This window comes from Vulpes lagopus, chromosome 15 (assembly GCF_018345385.1).
Source record: "Vulpes lagopus strain Blue_001 chromosome 15, ASM1834538v1, whole genome shotgun sequence".
Classification (NCBI taxonomy): Eukaryota; Metazoa; Chordata; class Mammalia; order Carnivora; family Canidae; genus Vulpes; species Vulpes lagopus.
The window spans coordinates 11,031,863-11,055,684 of record NC_054838.1 but is presented as its reverse complement, the minus strand read 5'-3'; the positions used below and the strand labels follow the sequence as shown (position 1 = coordinate 11,055,684).

At 36.6% G+C, this 23,822-nt stretch overlaps 1 protein-coding gene across 24 annotated transcripts in view; it reads right to left on the bottom strand.

The window, feature by feature from the left end:
* The window catches only part of SOX6 (SRY-box transcription factor 6), a 585,747-nt gene that overhangs the window by 87,505 nt on the left and 474,420 nt on the right, over nucleotides 1-23,822 (bottom strand). For 21 of the 24 annotated variants that reach the window (XM_041730048.1, XM_041730065.1, XM_041730058.1 and 18 more), the window contains one exon: nucleotides 1,018-1,167. In XM_041730048.1, the coding sequence (XP_041585982.1) occupies nucleotides 1,018-1,167 (150 nt within the window). The remainder of the gene's footprint in view (nucleotides 1-1,017; nucleotides 1,168-23,822) is intronic. The other 3 variants (XM_041730044.1, XM_041730051.1, XM_041730052.1) reach the window with 1 other exon arrangement.

Genomic DNA, 23,822 nt, shown 5'->3' with positions numbered 1-23,822 from the left:
TTGTAATATCTCAATATTTCTACCAACAAAGCATAAATGTTCATTTATTTCTTTGGAGAATTTAAAGCATGGGTGGCATGAAATTAATTCCTATCTGCACATTATAGAAAATAAAATAATTTCAGTGGCTTTGTAGCATTTGATGCTGTTTGTTAGCCTTAGAAGTTTCCCTTGTGAAAATTTAATAATTGCAAAATTTCTCCAAATGTAGTCTCTTTTGGGCATATTACATCTCTGCTTAGCATACCCTTCTAAGTAGATAAGTCAATGACAGAAAACAATTGTTTCTCTGAACTATATTATAAAAACCAACCAGTACCACCTATAGGTACCAGCTGCAGCACAAAGTTGGAACATATCATCTATTTCCCTCTGTTGCCAAATACTTCCTGGGTGCCACATTTTAAGACTCTGAAAATTAGTTGAGGAAAGACATCTAGCAATGTCCCAGCAGTAACTTGGGAGAGCCTGTTTATCCTCTCACAACTACATGGCATCAAAGCATGAATAGATAATGACACCACTCACTGCTCCTTTGAGCCCACGTAATTATTCCAACAAACCATATGAAGTCCAGCATTAGATTCTTTTCTGTCCCCCTTTTTTTTTAAATCTAAAGTTTTCAGAACTTCCTTTTCTGATACTGTAAGTTGGCTCCCACCTGTTTAAGAAACTTTGAGAGAAAGTGTCACAAGTCTATGACAAAGACTGGTAATAAAACCATGGCCATTCATGCCAATGAGCATTAAAAAATAAAAGCCAGAATCCAAAGGGGAAAAACTCTTGAGAAGTGAGTTTGCAGATTTAGGTAAAGATCTCACAATATGGCACTATTGTTATCAAAAGGGAAACACCTGTTTCTCAGTGCTCAATCATGAAATTTACCATAAAGAGGAGCATTTGGGGTTCCTTTATGCTGCTATGCTTCCTGCTGTTTATTCCCAACCCAGCCTGGTTCACTACTTTTCTTGTGAAGCTGTTTTCCAAACTGTTTTCACAATCCTGCAAAGCAAGTACCTTAACTTGAGTTACAGGGCTGGTCCCTCTCTTTTCATTTTTTATCCCGGTAGGTGAGACTGCCCCTGCTGTGTTTGGTGGCTGTGGAGCTGATGGCATCTTTGCTCCAGGTGACACCTGCATGCTGGCCAGCTGAGCGGCATAGAGCTGCTGCAAAACAGGGAAGACAAACATTATCTCTTTAAATGCAGCTGAAATTGAGTTTCACAAAAAAACCAAAACAAAACAAGACAAGACAAAAAACTTACCATATTGTTAGATAACTATTTCTCTGACAGCCTTGCAATTTCTCTTTCACTATTTTTTAAAGAGGAAATAAGAGAGACCAAATAATATAAAGAAAGAGCACTAGTATGAGAGCCATTGTCCTGTTCTTGGTCCTTCGAGCAGTAACTTTATGAACCTGAACAAAGGACTTGGTTGCTCTAGAACTCAGTTTCTTTGGTACAAAAAGAAATTTGACTAAATCATTTTCTATGATTCTTTCTAGTGCCTAAAATTGATATAAAAAGTTCTTCAAATGTCAGTATGTCCATTCATGTGATTTTAATATTCATGAACTAAGAAATTACTCTGAACTTTCTTAGGGATTCCTATAAGAATATTGTTCTTATTCAATATCAACCAAACTTCTCAGGGGGATGCTGATCCTTTTGGATGATAAGAACGCTGCCCTCAAGATCCCTGAGGCCCAACAGCAGTTACTGTTTTCTCAGGGTCTTATTTCTAGGCCACATATAAATAATCCTCAAGAGAATACAGCCATATTCTTGACAAAAAAATGAAATGGAATGGAATGGAATGAAATGAAATTAAAATAAAATAAAATAAAATAAAATAAAATAAAATAAAGCTTCTTTTTCCTAGCATAGGTGTCAAATCCTTAACTATTGACTTATTAGCTTTTGGGTGAAATTGGTAATAAGTGAATGTGTTAATCTGCTATGGTTAACCAGAATTCAGATACCTCAATCTTTATACTATTTAATGCTTGGAAACTCCATTCAAATATTTTCTTTTCTTCTTATAATCGAGATTAAGCCATTACCTTGATAGTCATATTTCTATCATAATAAATAGAAAGCTTCCTAGTTCATCAACCACAGAGAAAATAGCTCAAACTTTGCCATATTAGTAAGGGGGAAAAAAAAACAGGTGGTTTGTATGTAATTTCCAGCATTACTATCATTCAGATGGACAAATAAAAAAAATTACAGTAATCAAAAACAGACCTTTCAGCACATGTAATTAAATGAAAGCTTAATAAAGAATAATTTGCAAGAGCCAGATGTGCTTATGTCATGATTGTTGCTTTCTTTGGAACAATTTTTCTAATATAACAAGCCTCTAAAGAAATTAAAGTTTCATAATTCTGTGTGTGCAATGACTCAGTGGCAAGAAAAATTCACAAGTAAGAGTCAGTCAAACTGCTAGAATTTAGAGAGAGAAAAGGCTGCCTCTTCTGTTTCCTTTTTACTCTGTGGTATCCTTTTCCTTTGAAATTCAGCCAGGTGTCTTCAAAGAAGGGGGGGCAAATGAAGCTTCTGAAAATTTTCTGCTTGGATAAAGCCACTGAAGAAAAGTTTTATACTGAATGGAGTGAAGATAGTTGAGAGCTGAAAAAATGTGGGCCACACAGTATCTGGCGTCATGACCAATATGCCCTCCTACTGAGTATTAAAGAGTCATGAAATCTTAGAGAGGCAAGAGTCCTTAGACATCATTTATGCCTTCATTTTCCCTCAATAATTCACAAGATCAGAAGAAATTCAATTTTACTCAATTTTGAGTCCTCCAGGGGACTGCAACTAGTGAAAAAAAATGCAGAAAAACAAATCTTCGGGAACAAATCTATTTTTTAAACAGCTAAATCCAGAAAGCCTTCAGATTGAACAATACAGCCGCTTTTCAGAAAAAATGTTAATTGCTTCCTCTAAAGCTTTGATAACCGTTTACTTTATATCCCTTTCTAGTGGTTTGTGCCTAAGAGAGGAAAGACCCCAGAAATGCTGAGACTCCTCAGAGCTCCTTGTAAGCTGTGATCAAGGATAGTAGCAAGAAGCAGCATCGCCACATACCATATAACTTACAGAGCTGGGTAAACTGGACAGTAGGATGTCAGATAAGATTTAGTAGAATAAGCTTTGAAATAAAAATCAGAAAATAGAGCCCAAAATAAAGATAGAAGGTGCTCACAAAAGGTAAATATTGTCACATTTTGTCTTACAAAACATATAACTTGAGATCTAAGTACCATGGTTTTCAGACTGAAGACTTTCAGATCTGGCCTAGATAAAAAGAATGCCATTTGTTGAATAGGTGCAGGTTTACTAAATGATTTCACAGACAGCTCATCTTCTAAGCTAACATTAATTGAATATGTTCTATGTGCAAGGCTCTGTGTTAGAAGCTGTAGAGGATTCAAAGTCTTGGAACAAGAACACAGCCTGGAGAAGATAGAAGATACAGATCCTAAACACCCGATGTGCCCCTTCTTGGGGTGCTTATCACTTTTTTAAAAATCTGTGTTTAGTTGTGCAATTATGTCTTGTCATGCTCAATAGACTGTAAGCTTACTGAAGTCACAATCAACCTGATAATTTCTGAGTGCCTAGTAGCAAGAATAGTGCCTCACAAATAAGAGCTAGCCAATCAATATTTTCTGAATTAACGTACTATATAAAACCACTGCATGTTAGGAACGAGAGACATTCTCTATAAATGAAGCAGCAGAAGTGATATATGATTATATTTATTTTATGCAACAAATAATTTTATGCTGTTGAGTTAAAAAAAAAATAAAAGGAAAATAAACCCAGCCCAAATGAAATTACATTGTTTCACAAGAAATGGTTCTTTTGAAGTCATTTGTTAGAATGTTAACAAGAAAGCTTTTCAATAACTGCTAGCTTCAGTCAACTCTCTTCAACTTTTCTGACACAAATTCTACTTCTTGAGCAGCAACTGAGGGGTAATTCCAATTTTTCTTCTTAGTCTAGTTATTTATGAATTTAAAGATTCTCTAAACGCTACTGCATCCTTTTTTGGAAGAACATAAAATATGAGTTATTCAAATAAATAGCTTTAGTTCAAAAACTCCTTTGCAGGCTAATGGTTTGGGAAAGAGAAACGTTAAACTCTGATTAACTAGTACATAAGAGTTTACAAAAGTGTCATTCCACATAAGATTCTGAGATCATAGTTCACAGTCACAATGATGATAATGATGAATATTCATTTCCAAACACAGTTGAGGTTTACAAAACCAACAATGTAGTAAAGCTTATAACAGGCTTAGCCAAAGTCTCATAAACATTTAAACTTTGGTGAAGACTTGTTTCTGTAAATATAGATTTTTTCCATTTCAATTTTGAAAAATGTTCAATGATTGTTTGGGATATTGTTTCTTTATCCAAGATATATAAAAGACATGCAGGGCATACATGTAAAAAATGAGCCTAGCTAAATATTTTTCAAAATTATAAAATCACTCATATTTTATAGGAGCACTTTAAGAAATGCTTTTACTGTTTTATGGCTAAAAATATTCCACCTTTAGTTCAGTTTTAATAAAGTAGCCAGTATTAAGATTTTGGTAAGTTGAAAAATGAACTTAGCTCCTAGAACTGAAAGGGCCTCACCAAATCATTTAGTCTAGTCTTACCTCCTCATTCTACTGATGAGCAGAGGGTCATAGAAGAGAAGTAACATGCTGACAACAGTATAACTAGTTAGCATTGGTATTAGAAGAACACTCTAGCTCTCATTTCAACATTACCATTTAAAGTAGAAATGACTATATAACGAACCAACCTTTGCACCTTGCAGGTACGTTTCCAGTATTGATGAATTTGTCCAATGACAAATCTTTATCAAGTGCTTACCATAAACTAAACATTATGCTAAACACTTGGAGGGGCAACAACAAGAGACTCAGAAATAGTCTTCATCTTAATGGAGCTAGAAAGAAAAACTGACATTAAATAAATGCTTAGACAGTAACTATGAATTATGGTTAGGTTAAGTGCTGAGAAAGAAAAATACAGAATGTCAAAAGACCATTGAACAAAGGTATTTAACATAGTCTGGAGAATCAAAATAGCTTCTCTAAGGAAGTGATACTTTAAGAAAGAATTATCCAGCTGGAAAGGTTATAAAGAACATTCCAGAAAAAAGAAACATTATTATGGCTCTGAGGTAGAAAAGAAGAGAATATTTCAAGAGACTAACAAACGGCCAACATGGCAGGACTGTTGAGTGAGGGTGGAGTGGCATGAGAAGGGTCTGGAGAGGGGTAGAGTCTTATAGGTCACATTAATCATTTTAGACTTTATTCACCAAAAAAGAAGTATCTAGAAAAAGCAATGAACTAAAACCAAGACACAAAGAATCTTTCCTATGCTTTACCTCTAACTCACTGACCAATCTTTTAAATAAATTAGATTAAGTCCTATGAAGAGCTCATAAATCCATAAACATCTACCTCTAGTACTGTTTCTAGAGATCTGTGTCCTGAGACTTGCCCTAAAGAAAAACATATCTTGCGTTTGGATCCTGGCGATACTTTAATAACTAGGCCTACTTACATTCAACACAAAACAAACAGGTCCTACAAAACTCAGCCTTATGGTGAAATTCTTGAGTGCCTTAGAGTATATACACTGGTCTATAGTCAGGCTCTAAAAATTTTATCGTGTCAGAATCATTTTATAACACTATCACACTTGGGAATAGAGGCCTGCTTTACCCCCAGTACAGCCAAATTCATGTCAAATTATAATGAGTGGTGTCACAGTCTACTACTTAACGTAATATGAAATATACACATATATGTACCTACTTTGTGTGATAAAATCATGTAAGATCTCCAATAGAGAGCCCCATAGAAAAAACAGTGCGAGGCCTATATTCTCATAATCACATGATTTTCACATAACCACATAACCACTCATCCAGCCATTCAATCATCACCCCCATTCATTCACGTGTTCATTCAACAAATATATATTGTGCGCTAACTCAGTCAGGTTCTATGTCAGGTATTTTACACTTATTATTTTATTTAGTTTTCAAAATAATTATATAAAATGGGAATTATTATCTATTACAGAGTCAGTCTGACTTTAAAGCCCATGTGCTTTAAGTAAGCTATACAGTGAATTATAATGAAACCCATTTCCTGTCTCTAGCCACCAGACAAGAATCATTGTCCAAGGAGAAGAGAGATTCTGATGTTGCTGCTGTTCCGAGCTCTCAAATAGCAAACTGTATTTCCAGATGTCTTACAGTGACTTTTTCTTAAATGGCACCTCACAGTCCTCAAATATGGAAAGAGTTAATGGTGCCACCAGCCACCTTTAAGGTGCAAGGGGCACGATTGTGATCTAAACAACCCCTTTCTGCAGCCAATCTTTGAGCCATAATAGAAGATATTCGAAATACCCTAGTGACACATATTTAATAGGTGGATAAAGTAAAAATAACTATGCAGAGTATAGGTAGAAATGGGAGAACTTGATCAAAATGGAAATTGGCACCAGTATGCTCCTGTATATGGAAACCAACAGTGAAAAAGCAGGCACACCTTCACACACTAGATTCTCTTTGGAGTAAATTCTCCTGTGTTTTGTCATTTCAATTAGAAAGGGCATTTTAAAGTGGCCTGTCGGAATCTGGCCCAGAGAGAAAGAAAATACATTTTCCCTCAAACACAACTAGCCTATTGGTGGATAACGAAGAAAGGAAGGGAAGGAAAATGCTATTCTATAAAAACAGATTCGATAGGTACTACTGAGAGCTTTCAACCCCGACCCTTATAGTTACCTCACTTACTGTATCTCCACATAGTATCTGGGAACCCCAGATCTCCAGCCCTGGTTAACTCAGGTTCTGTTCTTGTGTACCACACACTACCGAGGGCAGTGGGGGCAACTGGAGATGTTGGAGGAAACAAGCAGGGTGGGTGAGGGGTGTCTTTAAGGAAATGAAGGTCATTATTTACTTGATTGATCCTGCCTAACACTAGGCCCCAAGCCTGGCTCAGTTCTCCAGGGACATCCTGGGTTTTGTTACCTTCTCAAAACAATGCTGATGACCATTCCTCTGCCTACCAAGCAAGGCATGCTATAAAGCTGGACAAGTTCAGCTGTGAGTCTGTGAAAAGGTGGAACGGAGACAGGGGTAATTAAGCAGCATGATTTAGTGCTTGTTCAGCACAGGGAAGAAAATATGTCAGTAACAACTCATTACAGACGGTCGGGGGTTGGTGGAGGGGGTGTGCTCGGAGAAAGCTTAAAAATAATTTGAAAGAGATCACAAATACTTTTACTTCTCATAAACCTCCAATGTCAACAAAACGATCCAGGAAATATAGCTGTGGTTTTATGGAAGGAAAGAACTGAAGTCCTTGTTTTTCAGCATAGAAGGTACTTGTTTAGCTATACCCCTAATATTTGACACCAAAGAAAATTGGCTGTAGGGATAGGAGATGAGAAGGAATAGGGGGAAGAGCTACCACTCTCCCTTCTCACGTATTGGGCTAATTTCTAACTCAGCCTCCTTGCTTCTCTTGCCATACTTCCTTTCCCTATTAACTCATGTTTGTAAAAATTCTACTCATCTTTTGAATCTCAAGTCAAAAAATCACTTTTTCCTTAAAGCCTTATCTGACCCCTGCCTCCTTTGTGCTCCCACCAGATCTCTTCTATTCCTGTGTAGTCTGTGGAATGTTTTTTTTTTTTTTTCATGTCTTTATCTCCCAGTAGATTCCAAGCTCCTTAAGGGAATGACTGAGTCTTATTTATGTCTCTAGCACCTAACATCATGCCTGACATTTAATAGATGCTCTGTTAACACCAACCACTAAAACTCCTTGATTTCCCTTCTTGTCTCTATCATTGGAATCATTATCATTTTTGCCCACACCCTTTTCTTAGGATACCTTTCCTCACTCCTGTCAAAAAGGAACCCCAGAGATGGAATTCATCTTTCTCTGTTTTGGTTTTCTTGAACCTATAAGCATGTGGGTTCATTAAGCCATGCACTGATTTTCTTGCAAGGAAACACCAGATAACACAATGTTAGCAGGAGAAAGAACTGTAAACATCATCTAATCCAATCCCTTTGCTTTACAGATGAGGGAAACTCAAGCCTAGCGGAAGGAAGGTGATTTGCATAAGAATACCAACTGGAAGGCAATAGATAGAAGGAAATCTAGAACCCAGACTCATTATTTGCCCCTTCTGGTGTTCACACAGACTTGTCTCCTGGTCCTCTATTCTCTTAGGGAACTCAGTGCAAATAGAATATGTATATTTTATCAGAGCTCTATATCTGGACTACATAAAACCATTGTTTTCCCACAATTCCCCTAGAACTAAAAGAGAAATGGATCCTATATGTACTTGAAAAGTAATTATTGGGCACCCGAGAATAATTTATGTTGTAGAATTCTATTTTAATATTTGTTTTAAAATGTACAAATTTGAAAATGCAACTATGGTAATTAGCTTAAGGTAATTATAATCATGTGAAGGTGTTTTCAGATTTTTAAAATTAAAGTTTATGCAAATACATAAGGGGCCAAAAATTTGTCTCAGGTGAGAGCAGACCTATTTTACTCTCTTTGAGACTTCAGCTATTTGCCTTTCCACAACAACCAAAGGAAAAATAGGACAAGCATTGACCGTAAGCCATTGGAAAGCCAGGACCTGTTTAATTCATTTCATTATCCCCTGCAGCCGGCTCAAGAATGTCAAGTAAAGAAAAATGAATCGAAAAAAGAGTTTTCCTGGCTAGAGATCCTCTTGCCTATTTTCCCAAGCACTGACTAGCTCCTCTGACATAACCCATTGTGCTAACAGGGTGGGGAGGCATGGGGAGAATATGCTGGGTGTTGAGGAGAAGAGAAGCTATAAAAGAAAAAGAAAAGAAGAGAAGAGACGAGACGAGAAGAGAAGAGAAGAGAAGAGAAGAGAAGAGAAGAGAAAAGAGAGAGAGAAAGAAGAAAGAAAGAAAGAAGAAAGAAAGAAAGAAAGAAAGAAAGAAAGAAAGAAAGAAAGAAAGAAAGAAAAAGAAGAAAGAAATCAGCGAGAGGCTCAGGTCAATGGTCCTACCCTCACATGAAGAGAACTTTAAAAAAAAAAAAATTCTGAATCCATCAGGTTGAGCGCCCAGTCAGTCATCTGCTGCACCAACAAAACAAAACAAAACAAGACAAAACAAAACAAAACACAAAACACCAGAATTCCTTCTTGGATTACAGCAATTATATTGGAATGCATTCAGAAGAGCTTTTCCTCATGGAACATAGTTGCACAGTGCAAATAACTAAGTACACACAAAGTGACCCCCAGTAATTTTAATAAGAAAACTCTGTCTCTCCGTGCTTCTTCCCGGTATCTTTCTTTCAGGGTGCCAAATAAAGTATGGAAATACATAATGCCTTATTTACAGAAATGAAGTTCAGTCATTGAAACAATTAGTACTTTGGTTCTTAAAGCAAGATATTCAAAGAGGTGATAATGAGGGCAGTTGGAAATCGACATTATGGGAATGAATCTGTTTTCCTTCTGTTTCCAAGAGCTGGGCAGGCACCGCTGAAGAGCCCCAGCTCTCTGAATGCACTCCAAGTGGTACAGCTTGCATTCGTAACGCTCCTTTAACTCTCTAGTCACAAAGGCCTTAGTTCATTGGGGGAAACCGTAAACTAGTGCATCTTGACTCCACCAATAGGAAATAAAAACTCGTCAAAGGGTCCCGAAGGTGGATTTGAAATCTAAACGTTACTTCCCATAGCCTTTAAGTCACAGGGAAGTTTCAGTGGATATATATATTTGAGTACATGTGTTGAGTTCAATAAAGTACTTTTTTCATAAATGAGTATATGCTAGGCTCCTAATATCGAAAAGCATCATTTCTTTGTAACCAAAAGGTGAATTTTGGTTCAGATTCATTCAAAAATCATTTACTGAGTAGTTACTAATGACCAGGCATTACTTGGGAAAACAGAAGTGAGCAATGACTTTGGGGCAGGGAGAGGGCAAGAGAAGATATGTAAATCTGATGCTAATATGCACCGTTGAATATAAAGTGACAAGGTCTATGGGGATGGGGGACGGGGGTGTTTAAATATGGACGAGGTCAGGAAAGCGAAAATAAATGGCATTTGAGTAGAGATCTAACTGTAAAAAGGGAGGGCCTAGGGAGCCAGGCCACTACCAGGGGATAGCACCCCAGGCAGAGGCAAAGGGTAGGTGAATGTCCCTAAGCAAAGAGATGCTTGTGCTTGGAATATGTGAGGAACCACAGGGAGCCCCGTGTGGCTGGAGCAGAGGGAGCTGGGCAAAGGGTGATGGGTCAGATATCAAAAAGAGAGCAAGGGAGCCAGATCATGTAGGTATCAAACACCATCAGACATCGGATTCCATTCTGAGTTTCTGGGAAACACCATTACAACAATATGGCAGATCTGGAAATCCCTCAGCAATACCCACAGAAAAATCTGGAGGTATGCCAGGACTGCCTTGCCTTGGCCCACGATGATTGCCAAGAAACCAGATGCTGTTGCTTGAAAAATATTCTACAACTGCTCAGCTTCTATGCCCTTCGATTTCCATCCATAATGAAGCCTCCAAAACAACAGAATGAAGACAAATATGATTGAGTACACAATGAAAAAAAAAGTTTTTATTTAAATTATTAAATATATATACTTGGAAAAACAAAATTGCATGAAACAAAAGTATAATATTTTCTAAATGCTATTTTTCTTCACTTTAATGAAAGGACAGAACAAATGTTGCTGGTTAAAAATAAACATGTTTATTATATGTAAATGTTTTTAGTGTTTTTAAACTGAACTTGGTTTTTAATTTCTCAGGAGACTATGGAAGACTGAACACAACAGTCATGCTAATGAACAAAATTCATACCTATGATGAAATGTAAAGATTTATTAAACAGAAATTTCATGCTAATGATATTAACATGAAATGTACACTTGTAATAAATATTGAGGGAGATAAGGATGTATTTTGAATTCACTTTTAAGTGATCAAGTAAACTTGACAAATAATACAAAATGTCCTCTTCTTACTTTCCTTTTTTATTTTCTTCTATATTTTTAAAATCCAAATAAATGTTTTACCCTGTTTCAGAGCCACCTACACTAACTGTCATTTTTTGAACCGCAAATTATTAATATTGCCAATTGGAGAAGTTCAGCATATTTTGCAGTATGTAAATATGCCATCTGTATCCTACAGTAATACCCATGGCTTACTCCCTAATTAGCAGAAAGGAATGATACCTTATCCATAACAGCCACGGTAAAAATCATTCAAAAAGTGTGTAATAAGCACACAACACACTTTATTGTCACTAGATTTGATACTGATTACTGTATCAATAATTCACCTTTAAAAATCCTTATAGCACATGAAGCAGGTAATGCTTAATATAAAGGACTAAAGAATACACGTAGAAAAATAAGGGTTATACATTGCTGTGAGAGGCAGGACAGTACAGTGATTAAGAGGCCACACTCCTTCGTCAGAACTATGTAATCTAAGGCAAGGTTATTTCATCTCTCTGGGTCTTAAATTTCCACATCTTTAAAATGGGAAACATAACAGTACCTACTCCGAAGACTGTTGTACAGAGTAAATGAGCTAATGCACATGACATACTTAGAAGAAGGGCACACTATAAAGACTCAATTCTTGTAGGCTCTTATTCCTCTCAGTATATTCCTCTTTAAGAGATATCACTCCAAAGATCTTACTCAGAAAAACATCTGGCATTTTTATTCAATTTAGCAAAAATGTATTAGGGATCCAAAGACGGAAAGGATCTGCTGCCTCTCAGGAGCTCCTGAGCAAGGATAGGAAGGAGAAAGGGAGAGAGATTCAACATGATAAACAACAGCAGGGAAGCATTTGCAAATTACTACTTCATGAAACACCATCACTGGGAACAATTAGGGATTTTTTTTCCTTGGCTTTATTGAGATCTTAGCAAATAATATTGTGTCAGGCTTACGTGTACAATGTGACGATGTGATATATGTATATAATGTGAAATGATCACCACAATAATGTGCGTTAACATACCCATCACAGTTAGTTTTGACTGCTTACCTGAAAGCTCTGGAATGAGATCCAACACTAACTAAAACGTATAAAGAATCCTAGAAAATTATTTTGCCAAAAAGAAAAAAAAAGTAAAGAAATCCTGAGCAGAATGAACAGCAAGCCCTAGAACACATGCAGTGTTTAGACTAACAGAGCTTCTGTTCTTTTATTAACGTCTCCCTTCCAGCTCATTCCTTCAGACTAGAACCCAAAGACTGCTTCACAGACTAAGATGGTCTCACTAAGGGCCAAGATGGCTTTGAGAAGCCTCAAGATTTATAAAATGTGGCACTTCTCTCGTACAGGGAAACCACCCTCGGCTATTCATTTAGGGAACAGAAACTTTGTTCTGTTCTTGTTTCTTTTTTTGGCCATTGTTGGACAGAGAAAAATCTCGAAGCATTCCAGGTCCTAATTTGGGAGGGATATTTTAGAACCTCAATACCTCGTGGAAGCTTCCCGTAACACCTTTGGAAAACTCTCATTACATGATGTGAAATCGCAGCTTTAGTTTGTTAAGAGGGCACGATTCCGAGTGGACCGTGAAATATTTATGTCTCTGTGCAGCTCTTTGAAGGAATAATCTTATGTTTTTGTGCCTGTCCTGGGTCAGAGGTTCAAATCAGCACTTCTTTCTGTCACTCCTTATATGTTTTACTATAATTTACAGCTCAGCAAGAGGACTCATAAAACAAAAGTGTCTATTTTATTTCAGCAACTAATTCTAGTTAATCAAAGATTTCCAGCCAAACAACCCAGCATGAAACTCTGCGTGGAAAATATGAGGAGAACAAAGCATTTTGTCAAATAACACATCTCATGATGTAAACACATATGTCTCTTAGAGGGAATTTTATCGTTTCCACATTATTGGCATACAAAAGGAGCATTCTTGTCGCAGACCTGGTGCAACTGTGGAGGCATCGTCATTGGAAACAAGAGCCTGATTAGGTTCCCACACAGATATGAATAGACTTTCCTTTTTTAGTGAAATCGCTGCTTTTATTCCTTTTTAAAACAGACTGGTAATTGTCACCCTAAAAACACTGAATTGTACTAGGGCAACATTTGTTTCTGCTCTTTTTTCCCATCTTTTTAGAATCAGCCAATAACGTTACTATCCCTTCTGGTTGGTCCTCTTCTGGAAAGTCTGAGTTAATCCACAGCTGTGTGAATGTGAAAAAGGGACACAGCAGGCAAAGTCTGTTGGGTCTCTTGTCTGCTAATAAAGTGCACAGTCTGCAGGACAGATGTTAAGAGGATCTGTTAAATAAGTCAGTGGCAGAGATCCTGACCTCCGCCAAGGAACATTTTATTATTCCAGAAAGGGGCATAATTGCACAATTAGAAGCACCATAGCTTTTCTTTATAGATTTTTACTCTTTGCTTCATCATTTGGTTGAAATATAGCATCAGGGCGCATTCACTGAGAAGCAATTGCTAAATATGATTGGGTTTAGTACAAACTTCAGATTACAAGATTTCCCCAAATCCCAGGGAAATGGTTGGACCTTGGCTTTGCTTCAATCTTAAACAGTTTTGTTTATTCTGCATGTATCATTACACTATTTGTACAGTTTCACTTGCCACAGGGTACCATTGTACTAAAGGGACTATGAATCTTACCAAACATAGTTCCCTAACTATTAAATCTAGTGTAATGGGAAATGTAAACTAGAGATCAAATTAATAGAGGAATATCACATCATAAAGTTGCTCGCTATACCTTATACCGCTTTACCATTTACAGTGTGAATAAAATCATGTCTGCCACATGCATTGCAAATTCCCAAGTGTGGTGTAAAAGGCACTTGGTGATCTGACCCCTTGCTTACCTTTCCAAACTCACCAACTATTGCTCTGGTATCCTTGGCCTGTGCCAGACCGTTTGTCGTTTTCTGAATGTGCCATGCTGACGACTGCTTCCACACCTACAGACAGGCTGTGCTCTGTCTGGAGTGCTTTTTCTCTTCTCTGTTATCTCTGCCACTCTGTATCCTTGCCCCATAAACCTACTGAACTTCCACTCTCCTTTCAAGATTCCATTCTAACATCATCTCATCCATGAAGATTGCCAATATTGCCCCAGGCAGAGCTTAACACTTCTTCCTCCCGTAGTGTTTTCATTCTCGATACACATCTATTTTAATAATTGTCACACTGTCTACTAGATTGTAGACCCTCTGAGGGCAGAGATCAAGGTCTGATATTAGTGTCTCTTGAGTAGAAAAGCATGCTTACCACATGCAATAGATACTTAATAAACATTTGGGAATTATTGTAGGAGTGAATTAATTAAATAATAAATCCTTTTTTTCATGTTAATATAAGTTTATATTCTGGCCTTATCACTACTATCAGCAGTGGTACAGGGTCTTATACTTGAATGTGCTTTATATTTTTTTAAGGGTACTCTTCATTAGGTTGGTACATTCGATTGCAAAAAATAAATATTTCTACAAAAACTCATCTCCATCCACCTGCACCAAAGATTGGCAGAGACATGAGCTATACTGTCCTCTTGGCCATGTTTTGACTTGGTTCAATTCATTTTTTATAAATTTATTTAAAAGAAGCAATCAAATTTAGCTCTTCCCAGCATTGCCTCACAATTCTGCATACCGCAATCCAGGCCATTTACAAACTGTGTGGCTTTGGTCAAGTTAATCCATCTTTCTGGGCCTCAGTCTCTTCAACTGTAAAATCAAAAGCTTTACCTAATACTTGAGAGTGTATAAAGCACTTTTCATAAGGATTTTCTCATATTTATTCTTCACAACTGCCCTTTGGGTAAGTATTATTCCTAATCCCAATTAATGGCATCTGGGCATATGAAGATTAATTTGCCCATGCTCATGGAACCAATGGTAGAGTTAAGATTTGGCCCTCAAGGCCTCTGAGGGTCTTTTCAGCTCTGGGAATCTATGCAGTTTACAATCTCATTGCTTATTTGTGAAGGACTTTCTTTCAATATGGTGGCATTTTTTTTCTTGATTAGTGTAAAGTTCAATTTAAAGTACCGTATTTGTTGCCTGGCCATCACTTCTTTCTAAAGAGCGCTGTACTGGGCCTTATGCTTTTTGAATTCAGGAACAGTCATCCGGCATAGATATTAGAACAAAAAGATTTCAAAAAGCTGACACACAACCAGCTTGGTCAACCAGAAAGTGGATATATTTATATACATATATGCCAAGATATTTGCCACATGTTATCTGTTCTTATCACTTTGAAGTATTTTTCATTTAGTTGAGTTCCTCCCTAGGCTATTACCATAAGAGGTCAATAACCTGCTCAGCTTGTGCATGTAGTATATGTTTAAAAAAATTTTTTTTAACTAATGAATGAATAAGAGAGGTACTAATATAAGGGTGTGGAGAGAAATGATGTTTATTGAGTATTTGCCATGCAGCAGACATTGTGCTAGACTACGGGATTGTGTTACTTTGTTTAACCCTTACAATATGGACAGTGTCACTATCTCCATTTCACAGATGAGGAAACTGAGGTGCAGGGAAGTCAGCTCAAGGTTACATAGCTTTTGTTTGTTTGTTTGTTTTTGGCCACATGGCTCTGTTAACTGACAGGCCTTGAGGAACCAAGAAGCACTGCTTTCTTGAAACTTTCAAGCCATTCACTGTTATATAGACAGAAAACATGCCAGAGAGCAAGCTGGTTGCTGAGTGAAGAGGAAGCATGTCACTCCAACACATGGTGGCAAATTGTCACCTAATGATATACAGTCATCTTCCTGTTTCAGAGTGAAGTCTATCTGTGTTTGGTGCCAGCGTTTTATAACCAGGAGGTGTGGCACAGGTGGATCTAAAATCAGGAACAGGATGGTTGGATATAGATGAACTATGTATGACTATTTCACTCTGCTACTAAAAAATGTCTCTTTATTAAAATGATTAAGAAATGGCTGGTTACTAAAATGACTGGTAAATGGGTGGGAAAATGAAGGACTTCCACCCAAATCAGTCACAACCAGGCCTCTATTTTCTCAACAAAGCTTCTCACTCTCTCCTGGTTGTGTTAGCTCTAAGCCAATGACTTAACCGTGCATTATCCGGAGACGGCCCCCTGGGCCCTGGAGCACACTTGCTTGGACGTGAAGAAAATGTTCGGAGCAGGTAAACAGCCACACCGCAGAGAGCGGCATCTTTTTGTAGGGGGGCTAAGGAACTCCTAAGCCCTGGAGGGCAATTCCAGTGTAGTAAGGACCACATGGGGCACACGCTCCACTGCGTTTACTGACAGCGAGTGTTTCTCCTGCCTTCTTCTTCTTCTTTTTAATGTATTTGCTTTTTTCTTTTTAAGCAGAGCAAGTGATACTCCATTGAGAATGCGATGCTAAACCACTTTTCCTTCAGAGTTTTTAAACTGGGCCTCTGAGAAGGAGTTTGATACAATTCAATGACTGAAGTAATACCTTTGTCCATTTGAGCATTAAATGGCCCGTTGAAATACAGCTTAGTTAGAGGGAATTTCAGAAAATAGTACTTTCTAATTTTTTTTTTTATTATTTCTCTCCCAGCTGACTCGAGCAGAGCTTGGAAAATGCAGCTCAATCACTTTCCACAGCCTCTCAGGTCAGCCTCTCACCAGTGTTAATTAAATATAACCCCCTTAGAATACGAGAGGTTAAGTGAGAGCAACACTGCGTTCTTCTCCAGTATACTACTGTGAACACAACTGGCCATAATCTGTTTATAAGAAGGCTGCCTGGAATACAGAGGTCTCACTAATGAAAGATTCTAAGAGGAAAAACTATATAATGCATTAACTGTTCATCACAAAATATATTTTAAACTACCCATTTCTATATCCATTGTGCTTCCATAACACATATCATGAAGGAAATTGGTGTAACAGATGGTTTCAGCTCTGGGTAGCAAATGCAGACCGGTTTTCAGCGTGATAAAGTAAAACTGTAAAAGCCAGTGCATAATTCAGTCAATCTCTTACCTAAAAGTCTGCCTTCCTCTCAAGTTAGAGAATTTGCCCCCAATAGCTATGGGCATTAGTGTATTTTCTCTTTTTGAGCAGACGCCTTATCTTCAACTCGACCAAACTCTAAAACTGGGAAATTGCTGGAATAATGGCTCTATCCTAGCCACTTTCAATTAGAAGTCTTTTTAAGCTATTGGGTTTACAGTTTAAAAAGTTCCATACACTGTCCAGAGCTATTTGTAAACGAAATCACTTAAAATAAAGCTCTTTAATACTCTATAATTAGTCTTGTCTCTCTGAACATGACTTTACTGTAAAGGCTCCTTCCTGACTCTCCTATTGTCCCAAGATTGCTGAGAAGAACGCAGCCAAGCGATAATTCAACATTATTGCTGCTTCAGTGCACTAATCGCTTAAAGAGCGGCAAAGACTCTGTGCTCTCTGCCCCACAGCCCCCGCAGCCTCCTGGCCCGAGGCAGGCATCCCGACCCAGCCACGTCCAGATGTCAAGAGGAATCCTCAGCTCCTGATGCAGCAGGCGCTCCATTCCAGTATGGTCAAACATCTGCTTCCTCTGCTGGCATGCAACCTGCTGAACACGCTCAGAGGGCAGCGCAGGCTAGGGATGGGCAAGGACACACTCCCCAGCTACTCCTGGACACTCATCAAAACTTTGAAATTACAAGACAGCCCCAGAAACCCTCTCAAGAATAGAGCTCCGGCACTCGGCAAAAACATTCTTAGCATTTTCCTCAAAAGAAAGCTACAGAATGAGAGAAGACAGATTTCATGATAGTTCTTCTTATCCTTGTTAAATTCTATTAGGCTTGAAGTTTCTTCTGGACAGCTAGCTGGAAATTTGGAAAATCCATGAACTCTCTGGGATCCTGAGAATGTCATGTTGACTTTGAAATTTCCCCCTTTTGTAATTTAATTAAATTACTTTTAATTCACTTGAATATTATAAGAGGGGAGTAAGTTGTGTATGAAAGCTTCCAGGTGGCTGTGCTTCCAATGTATCAGTCAGCAGAGTTTAAAGCAAAGAATCCCAGTCAAGAAGTAAATTTTAAAATGCACTTAAACCATCTGTGATAGCCTATTGTGTTTAATAGATGAGTAATCTGGTTCAAGTTACTTAATCCATCTGAGCCACACTTTCTTCTTCTAAAACATGGGGATAATATTAAAGCACATTTATTATAAAGCTGAATTATAAATTGTTCACTAAACTGTAAAAAACTATACAATATGTACTACATATGTGTTGGTATGTGTATATCGGTATACATATAAATAATATCCATACTATTCTTATATCTGGTTTTGTTTTTAGAAAGAAATTCAGATTTCCTTTGTAATATTCAATTCACACATCAAATACAGATTTTCTGCCAAGAATGATTCCACTCATCCTATGGGATCTCCATAAATAGTATCCTATAAAAACTATGTACAGTTAGTTCCCAAGTCCTCATCAAATTTCATATTTACTTTACTCTGAAAGATAGACTCGTATACTATTATAGTCAGAAATAATATTCCTTTACTGAAAGAGTATATGGTGTGCTTAATATAATTGAAAAGATGACAAGAATTGCAAGTATTCTAGTCTGAAATGACTTCTAGAATAAAATTCTTAGTTTTGAGGGCACCTGGGTGGCTCAGTAGTTGAGTGCCTTTGGTTCAAGTCATGATCCTGGGGTCCTGGGATCCAGTCCTGTATCAGGCTCCCTGCAGGGAGCCTGCTTCTCCCTCTGCCTATGTTTCCACCTTTCTCTCTGTCTCTCATGAATAAATAAATAAAACCTTTTTAAAAAGTAAAAAATAAAATAAAATAAAATTCTTAGTTTTGAAGATCAAAGTGGAGCTGAGGATGCACAATCAAATAAGCCTCATCTTTTAAAAATCTGCCCATCCAGGTTAGGTTCAGATGTAGATAGATAGGTGGGATATTTCTGTTAAGCTGAGTAAGATTTGCAATTCCAACTTTCTTTCATATGTTTCTTTCCCCGTTCCTCACCTCTGACTAGAATGTAAATGCCATGAGGGCAAGGACTTTGTTTTATTCATTGCTATTTCCCCAATATCTAAAACAGGTTTTCTCAATCAAAGTATGACTATATTTTGGGCTGGATAATTTTTATTGGTCGGGGTGTGGAGGGGTCCTGTCCATTGTAGGATATTCAGCAGCGTCCCCAGATGCTTTACCCACTAGATGCCAGTAGTATTTTCACCCCCACCCTCGAGTCATAACAATCAATAAGGTCTCCAGACACTGTCAATTGAACCCTAAGGGGCAATATTGCCTCCTATTGAGGATCATTGGTCTAGAATAATACTTGGCGCTGGATAAATATTTGTTGAATAATTGAATGATTGAATTTTTGATGTTTGAATTTTCATACGTTTCCAAATTTCCTGAGCATGATCATTTATAAGCTCCCTCTCCAAAAACAGATTTTGATACAACTCTAAGATACAATAAGTGTTATATCATTGAAACAGTCATATTCAAAGTAACAGTGTCACTTCAAGGAGGAAGAATTTAAAAAGAAAAGCTGTAATATTCATTCTTACTTTAATTTAAATGGATAAGTGAATTAGAGTGAAAATGTGATAAATGTCCCCAAAATGGATTTTCTAGATTAAAAACAACTCTATTTCAAACTGACTTTGAATGAGTACTGTATGTTTGTACTTTGTAGGGTTTGAGAGGGTCAACACATGTATATATTTTAAGCAATACATTTTTATATATATAAATAATATTATATATTTATATATAATTTATATATAATATATATTTATATATATAATTTATATATATAAATTATTATATATATAATATATTTTTTATTTATTTTTGTTTTAGTACATGCGGCTCAAGGCCAATAGCATTAGAGAAATCACTGATAAGGTATTAAGGCTCATAGTCTAGATTAATTTATATATTATGACATTGAAGGTTGGTTACAGGTATTACAGCTGTGCACATAAGAGAAGTACATAATAAGGAATGAAATCAATGCAGTTTCCTGGAAATTAAGAATTCTGAGTTAAGTCCTTAAACCAAAAGGATGGAAGTCTTGGGAAATTTATTTGGCTCTACTTTGCCTCCATTTTTCATTTTAGTATATGAAAAGGAAATGCAAATACGTAGCTAACCCCACATTAAATGATTATAAATATAAAGGAATTTGTATTTATAAAACTAAAAAAAGAAAGGCCAAATTAATTCTTCTCAATCAGACTCAAGATGACCCTATTGATGTCAACAATTATAAGGGAGGAATGAAAGATGGAACAGACAGTGATGATTTTTTTCTTTTTTTTTTGATCCACACAGCAAGCAGTACAGAGTACAGAATAGATGTTTTGGGCTTGTTTACTTATATTTAGAAAAGAATCCACTATTTGTGTTATTTAGGCTTAAAAGATATGTAAGAGAATCCAGTTTTTATCCTAATCCTAATAATCTAGAACAGTCCAAATAAAGCATGATGGTGTCAAATCACTGCAGAAAGCTTGAATTGTTACAAATTTCCCTGAATTTACAGTTGGATTTTGTACAAACATGTATACTTTTAACATATGAATTTTTCTACAAATAAAGGAGAAAGGAAAATTGGCAGAGTGGTATTAACTATGTGCTAGCTCTATTAATCAGTTTTATTCTTCCACTGGGTCATGTCTATGAGGGGAATCCATCCAACTAAGCTTCTCAATCCCTTTTAATTAAAATATCATTAAAATATTTTTGGATTGGAAGAATTAATATTGCTAAAATGTCTATATCACCCAAAGTGTTCTACAGATGCAATGCAATGCCTATCAAAATCCTAATGGTGTTTTTTTTTTTTTTACAGAAATAGAAAAAAAAATTCTAAAATTCATGTGCAACCACAAAAGACCTTGAATAGCTACAGCAATCTTGAACAAGAACAAAGCTGAAGGTATCACACTTCCTAATTTCAAAATATATTACAAAGTTACAGTAATTAAATAGTATGATACTGACATAAAACAGATATATAAAGCAATGTAAAAGAATGGAGAAACTAGAAATAAACATATGCAGTCAAAATATGATTGAGAAATGTAATGAGAATACCTAATGGGGAAAGGATAGTCTTTTCAATAAATGGCACTGGGAAAATTGAGTATCCACATGCAAAATAATTAAATTGGACCTTTATCTTAAACCATATTTAAGAATTAACTTAAAGTAGATTAAAGACTCAAATGTAAGACTTGAAACTTTTGGGTTTATAAACAAAAGAACTGAAATCCATATCTCACAACGAGATATCATCACCCCCACGTTCATTGAAGCATTATTCACAATAGCCAAGATATGGAAGCAACCTAAATGCCCACTGATGAATGAATGGATCAAGAAAATGAATGGGTTAAAGTGGAATATTATTCAGAAAATCCTGCCATTTGCAACAACATGGATGAACTTGTGGGACAGTATACTAAGTTAAATATACCAGACATGGAATGACAAACACTGTGTAAGATGACTTACGTGAGGAATCTAAAACAGTCAACTCATAAAGGCAGAGAATAGAATGGGTTGCCAGGAATTGGGGGAAGGGAAATGGGAGGTATTAGTCAAAGGGCACAAAGTTTCAGTTAGAGATCTATTGTATAGGATAGAACATATGATTCATAATTCTGTACTGTATACTTAAAAACTTACTAAGATGGTAGATCTTATGTCAAATGTTCTTATCACACAAAATAATGATGATGATGATGATGATGATGATGATGGATGATGAATATGTTTACAGCATAGTTTGTGCTATGGTTTCATGGATGCATAACTATCTCCAAACTCATATAATTGTGTATAATATATATGTGCAGCTTTTTGTATGTCAATCATACTTCAATATGGTGATTTTTTTAAAAACACTTTTGTCTGCTCGGTCTATTCTGTTACCTGACATGTCGAAATATTTCATATCTTTTTCTGATTTATATTTCCTAAATATTGCATATCCTGACTTATTCTATGATTGGAAAATGAAGTGAAACATTTTTTTTTAAACTCTAGAATGTCTTGCTTTCAAACCTTCTAATGTATCTTTAATCACATCATCTCTGATTTCCAAGGTAGTCCCCTAACTACATATATACATACAGATATATAATATGTGAAACCAACCAAACAATACCTTGAAACTCCAGTGTGGTAAAAACAGGAATAAAAATACCTGTCACTATTTTAGAAACCACTGCATCTTACGGCAGTATGTTTAAATACAAGTATTCACACACTGGGAGCTCCCTGTTGAGTAGATTATTAGTGAGGCTGGAGTAAATGAATGTTGGTAGAAATTTTCATTAGGAAAGACAAAGGAGTGCATCAATTTTGTAATTCCAAGGTCCTGGGCTCCTAGTAAACCATCTCTGGGAGTACACCTGAACATCCTATCAATCATATAACTGAAATACGGTGATTAACAGGACTTATATGTGACAAGAGTCATCCTCTCTCAACTTCCAGGTATTACCTTAAGACCTACTAAAGATCACATTTCTGAGAGAAAATCCAGTTTACCCAATGTTTTCATCTGTGGGTAGGTATAGGTATAATCCTATTATGTTTCACTGAATACAAGTCTGATTTCCAAACACTAGGAAATGTCTTCATATTTTGCATCCTTCTTTGACCTGCCTCTATTTCTTTAATCTCCACCAGGATTCACTTGGTACCAGCTGTTTTTCTTAAGAAGCATACCTAGAAATAAAAAGTTCTTTATATGAAGTAGTGCCCCCTTAAATACAGGGCACCTGACCAAATATATCCAAGAAAAATGTTTCAAAGCAATTTGGGTCACAGATAGCCAGCAAAGATGAAATTCATTAATTCATTCATTTTACCAAGTACTGTGCCAGGCAATATTAGGGATTCAACAGTAAACAAAGGAGATAAAATCCCTGAATACAGTGACTTACATTCTGGTAGATTAGAGCTCTCCCTCAGAAGCACTTCAGGCAGCAAAGGTAGAGTAGAATTCACTGCTTATTGGGATGTTGGAAAGTTTTTTCCTAATTTGATGAATATATATATATATAGGAAATCTAATACATACTTCCTTATCCCACTTACTATTCACAACAACTCTGAAAATGATCATTACCCCTCTTTTACAATAAAAAGAGTAATAGGACAACATGGCAAGTAACAGCAGAAACTCTAATCCAAGATTCTGATTCCAAAGTAGAATTCTTTCCATTAGCACACAAGTCACCTAATCCCAGTTGTAACAGTGCTCCCAAGACCACCACACCCTTAAAGTCAAAGGGGGTGAGGGAAAGCTGATTAAGAGAAAAGAAAGCACTTCCCCTCAAAGCACAGCCCCATGGTCGGCATCCTCGAAATAAGCTTTGAATCAGTGCATTCCTTTTTCTCCATTGGATAGCTAGTAGTAGGTCACTCTAATCAACTGTTTATTCAATTCTCTATTAGAAATGATGACTTCTCAAGCCTACCTAGCAAAGCCACCTCACCCTCTCATTCCTCTACAGCACTGAGGTGTGTTTATGACTGCAAACAAGAAAACAGGGTATGAGCCAGAGAAGAGCATCTAAACACAGTATCATAAAAATTCAGGCTGGAACTGTAATAGAATTAGAGCATTCTCAACGTTGATGGGTACTTCTTCACTTTCCATTTGTAACATAAAAATTGACAATATCATTTAA